This window comes from Colias eurytheme, chromosome 18, assembly GCF_061535395.1.
Source record: "Colias eurytheme isolate Ceu_HAF_F1 chromosome 18, ilColEury1 Martin Lab GWU primary, whole genome shotgun sequence".
NCBI classification, from domain to species: domain Eukaryota; kingdom Metazoa; phylum Arthropoda; class Insecta; order Lepidoptera; family Pieridae; genus Colias; species Colias eurytheme.
This window is the reverse complement of record NC_142997.1, coordinates 2,860,234-2,865,875: the sequence shown is the minus strand read 5'-3', so window position 1 is coordinate 2,865,875 and position 5,642 is coordinate 2,860,234. Positions and strand designations below refer to the sequence as shown.

The window sequence follows — 5,642 nt, the reverse complement described above, 5'->3', positions numbered from 1 at the left end:
TATGTTGAAACGAAGACTGATACGCATTGTAAATTTCAAATTTAAAATAATTTTATACGTAGAGTATTGATACATCTATTCGCGTATTAAATGTCAAAAATTTAATTGTTTTGCAGGTTTTACAGGCAAGTTCAAGAAATGTCACAAAGCATATTGTTGTTCGCAAATATTTTCACCAACCTGAATTTAAAACAAGGTAAATTGAGCAGTAACAAGAGTATCTCACAGCTACCTACATAGTTATTTTCATCTACAGAAAATAATGTTTATTTTTATTTGTATAGATATGACGTGGTATGGAAATCGCTACGAATACAGTCCCATCAAATCCACACAAGTATTCCATTACAAGGGATAGAAGAGGTAAAATCACCAACCTTCCCAGATTCTGTTACAAGCGGTGACATCAAGTAAGTAATAAATTATTAAAAATATGATAAATAAAATGCAGTTCATCTGATCAGCTGATATTTTAGTTCTTAAATCAGTCAATTTTCCTGAGTTTCTTTTGATTCTTTTGTTCCATTATTTATTATGTATGTTCAAATTGATTTTTACATAATATAACTACATATTATCTAGTATTTAATTAAATTATCAATTTATATATTCTTTTCTAAAGATTAATAAAGAAAGAAGGCGATGCAGTTGCAATGGACGAAGTAGTTCTGGAGATAGAAACAGACAAAACTGCGTTACCCGTGATGTCTCCCGGCAATGGGAAGATCGTCAAGATGTATGTGAAGAACGGCGATTCTGTTAAGTCACAACAGCCGCTGTTTCAAGTATGTATTTTTCTATATAAAAATTCACCTTTTTTATTAATAATTGATACTTTTATAATTACTGAAGTCTCGTAATTTCAAAAGGTCGCAGTTAGATGTACCTACCTACATATTATCATACCTAAATATAAAGCTCGTTCAAACTTTTATATTATACCAGATTCGACTTTAATAAAAGCTTACCTATGTGTATTGTGTATTCCATTATAACTATTGTAAATTTCTCAAAAATATATATACAATTATAATGCATTTAATTAACATGATCAATTATTGCAATAAGTTAACAAAAGTAAAACACTTGTGTTTGATGTAAATTTTTTGGATATTTTTCGTTTTATTTTTAATAAGTTATTGTCATTTTACTCATTAACAACAAAAACTTTAAACTAATATTTAAAGTAGTATACCGATACTACTTTAAATATTAGTTTAAAGTTTTTTTATATCTGTAATAGTTAAGGATTAATCGCCTGTGCACACTTAACGATTACACCCTGTATGTGATATTGCTTCCAGGTAGACGTGACAGGCGTAGCGCCGGCTCCAGCAGCGCCCGCCCCTGCCGCAGCCCCCGCGGCACCTAAACCCGCCGCCCCCGCTCCCGCGGCCCCCGCGCCCGCCCCCGCGGCTCCCAAACCAGCTGCTCCAGCCGCAGCGCCCGCACCGGCTAAAGCCGCGAAACCAGCAGCACCGGCTGGACCGACGGTATCTTTACACGCCTCACTCTTTTGTTTTTACTTCTTTGTTATTACCTACTATACGTGTAGTTATTGTGCGGCATATTATATTACTTGATATGGTGGGTTCAGACGCTTGCGTTCAAAGTGACATTCAACGAGCACAAGCACGGGCACAAGCATGTAAACATGTTGTTTGTGCATGCGCCCGTGTTTGTTTGTTTGTACCGTAAGCACACAGGCTGCTTGCCGGGCTGCTTGCCAGGCTGCTTGCCACGCGTCTGAACGTACCAATAGGAATCGTTACATGCGCGCAAGTCGTTATTCAAATCCTCAAGTTTCTTTAATTTTCTTCAAAATAAGCATGATAAAAAAATAATTAACCATCGATAAAGACGAACAATAATTGAAGTGATTTAGTTCCGCTAAGAATGAAAACTTACCCCAACCACTTTATTTTTAATTTGTTAGTACAAGCTTAAAAAACTATTTCGTTCAAATATCAGTCAGTTCCATTAATTATTTCTACAAGAAAATAGACATTATATTCTTCACAGTTGGCCGCGCAAAAGCTCGGCGATCCATCGAAAGTGATTACTGGCACCCGCACAGAGTTCCCAGTGCCCATGAACAGGATGAGGAAACGGATCGCTGAGAGGCTAAAAGAGGCGCAGAACACTTGCGCAATGCTGACTACTTTCAATGAGTGTGATATGAGGTAATTTTGCATCGTCTACTGCCCTAAGGGTGCGGAACTAAGTATTAATTAATGATCTCTTATTATAGTAAACATCAATATTTTAGAAAAAATGTAACCCCCTGTAGATACTGAGTGTGTTACCAAATACATATATCGACAAAGAGTAACGTGGAACAGAATTGTCTACTAAATAAAATATTGTTATAACTTATAAAGCAAAATATTATTATTTCAAGTGGAATATTTATTTCGAATATTTTCTCTATTTTTTGTTCCTTAATCCTACTGTACTATTAATAATTACATCGTATTAATTAAACTAATTATATGAATATACAATTTTCCAGTAAGCTAATGGCATTCCGTAAAGCGAATTTAGAGGCGTTCACGAAGAAGTACGGCGTGAAGCTCTCCTTCATGTCACCATTTCTGAAGGCCGCGGCAAACGCGCTGCAAGACCAGCCCGTTATCAACGCAGTTATTATCGGCGATGATGTAATTTATAGGTATATTTACCAATTAATCTTTATAACATAATTTTCAATTCGCTAATTTACAAAATTATTAAATTTACCATTTTCAAGGACTGTGTGGAATGCGTAGTGCTGTAGAAATTAAAATAATATCCACGTTCATAATTAATTCGGTGCAAATAATTAAAATAAATTATAGAGTAATAATAATGAAGTGCATATTTGTATCGTATTTCAGAGATTATGTCGATATTTCTGTGGCTGTGGCTACACCAAAGGGTCTGGTTACTCCTGTTATACGAAATGTTGAATCAATGGACTATCCGCGAATAGAATTAACTATTGCATCTGTCGCTGAGAGAGCCAGAAATGGTATGTTTTTACCTCTACAATAAAGAAGTAGAGTCTTTGAAAAAAAAGAATTATCTAATTGCCATTGTTTAAAGGAAGCTACCTTCAAAAATGAACTTTGCACCAGGGCCAATAACCACAAATCTGTTCAGATGTAACTGAAACTGGGGCCACTTATTTTATAACACACGCCCATATGCCTTTTTTTCGACTAACCTATTTAGTTACCCGCACAAATAAAAAAAACAAATATGATTGCAGGTAAACTAACGCCAGCAGATATGCAAGGTGGGACGTTCACAATAAGCAACGGGGGAGTGTTCGGCTCCTTACTGTCCATGCCCATTATAAATATGCCGCAATCCGCTATACTCGGCATGCATGCTATTGTGCAGCGGCCCGTTGCTATACAGGGCAAGGTAATGTTTATGTAGGAGATGCTTAGACTCTAAACGTACTCTAAAATCTCTAAAATTTAGAGGACTTGCTAGTGGTGGTAGTTTACTGAATTTAGAGACACTTTTGTCTTAGAAATTATTCGTAAAAGCTCTTTGGTCAGAACTTAGGCCACGCGCGAATCTCCATGAATTAGTGCGCAGATATTGCTCAATACAATGCAACACTTCGTCAATTCAGCTTCGTTATAATAATTATTAAACAAAATACGATACGCGTTCACTCCAAATGCTACCAAACTCATAACCGATACAGGCAATACATGAAGCCCTATATTACCGAAGAGTGATCAGGTGCAGAAATTCTGCGGCAGAACTCAAAACCCTGAAACTCACCAAATATTATCCATAGATAGTAGCTTTATTGTTCCAATATTATATATTATTTAGTAATAGATAATAGAGCTATACATATTATGTACCTAACAAACATGTAGCAAAAATTGTATTCTTATCTTTTTCCCCTAATAGTTATTATATTTATTTTACAAATTCAAAAATCTAATTTATTATAAAAATTCAATTGAAATAACTAAATAAGAAAATACGCAGATATTATAAATCCACCATTGTGACCCGATACAAGAGCTTCATGACAGGAAATCATTTTGATTGTTATCGTACTTTCACCTTTTTTATCTATGACATTTAAATAAATGGTACCAGAACATCAATATTGATTCACGTAGCTTTATGCATCCATGCGTTTAAAGCGTCTTTAAAAAATTATCAGTTACCCTACTCTTTAAAAAATTACACTTTTAAAAATGTTGTTTGGTCCTTTGACTGGCGAATATTGTTATTAGACTGATAAATTAATTGATTATTTTTTTAATTTTAGGTTGAAATAAGACCAATGATGTACTTGGCGCTGTCATATGACCACAGATTAGTAGATGGCCGTGAAGCTGTGTTCTTCTTGAAGAAAGTACGATCGGGAGTAGAAGATCCTACGTCTATATTAGCGGGAATTTAAGTTAGAATATAATAATTACCTATCATGATTTGTAAGGAAAGCTGAGGATAGGACTATTATCTATCTACTGTTTAACTTTCGATTGGAACACTTATTTGTAATATTGTATTATAATGATGTGGATACAATATAAAACTCAAAGGTTGCTAAGATTGATCTATATTTACGACTGGTTCATATTTAATTTTTAAATATTTCTATACTGTTATAGACTAGAGTAGATAATTTTTGAAACAAAAAAAAATCGCAGTCGGATGAAACCCATTAGATAAGGGGGGGAATATGATAAAAATGTAAGGAAAAATAAATTACGGTCAATCCGAGTTTGGGAAGCGGGAGGGGGGAGCTTTTAAGAGAAAAAAATGGTTTCTCTCGATTTCCGACAAAACTACAAGTCCTATAGAAAAAAGTTCAATGGCAAAGTTGTAGGTAATTAAAAGTTCTACAACTTTTGTGTTCACAATTTTTTCACATAACCTCAAAATTTAGGTGAAAAATTCAAAAAACCAAGTTTTTGGTCTTTTATTTCTATCTACTTCAAAATTTATTTTTTTTCAACGAAATTTGGTGGAAACTTACTTTATTATGTCCCAAATACACTGTAATTTATCTGATTGAAAATATTTATTTTTTCGCCTTATTTTGAATTAATACCAAAAAAACAACCTAATTTTCAATCGAAAAGTCACCCGTCAAAATATCAGCTTTTTTCAAAAACTTGGAGTGCCTTTTATTCATTGAAATCTCTACTTTCATATGGTGTAAAAAAAATAAACACCACCATAGTAAATGTTCTCAGGAAATGCATACAAACAGTCTGAAAATTAGCTTTTACTAAATCAGGCACACTTCTCGAACTACCTGAAATGTTTTTATCGACATCATTTTGCTTTTGAATATGCTGTAAAATATTAAACTTAGAACAGATAATTATTTTTCTTTTGAAATATTACCGAAAAGCCGATACAAGAGAAGATATAGAGTTCAAGAAGTGTGCCTGATTTAGTAAAAGCTCATTATCACACTGTTTGTATGCATTTCCTGGGAACATTTACTATAGTGGTGTTTATTTTTTTTAACACCATATGAAAGTAGAGATTTCAATGAATAAAAGGCACCCCAAGTTTTTGAAAAAAGCTGATATTTTGACGGGTGACTTTTCGATTGAAAATTAGGTTGTTTTTTTGGTATTAATTCAAAATAAGGCGAAAAAATAAATATT

General features: G+C 33.7%; 1 protein-coding gene across 1 annotated transcript; it reads left to right on the top strand.

The window, feature by feature from the left end:
• Positions 1-689: 689 nt before the first annotated feature.
• LOC149900505 (dihydrolipoyllysine-residue succinyltransferase component of 2-oxoglutarate dehydrogenase complex, mitochondrial-like) lies at positions 690-4,623 on the top strand. Its single transcript, XM_090112551.1, has 7 exons — positions 690-785; positions 1,305-1,493; positions 2,023-2,183; positions 2,513-2,671; positions 2,877-3,010; positions 3,251-3,408; positions 4,286-4,623. The coding sequence occupies exons 1-7, from the start codon at positions 705-707 to the stop codon at positions 4,418-4,420; spliced, it is 1,017 nt and encodes a 338-aa protein (XP_089968677.1). The 5' UTR covers positions 690-704; the 3' UTR covers positions 4,421-4,623.
• The last annotated feature ends 1,019 nt before the right edge of the window (positions 4,624-5,642 follow it).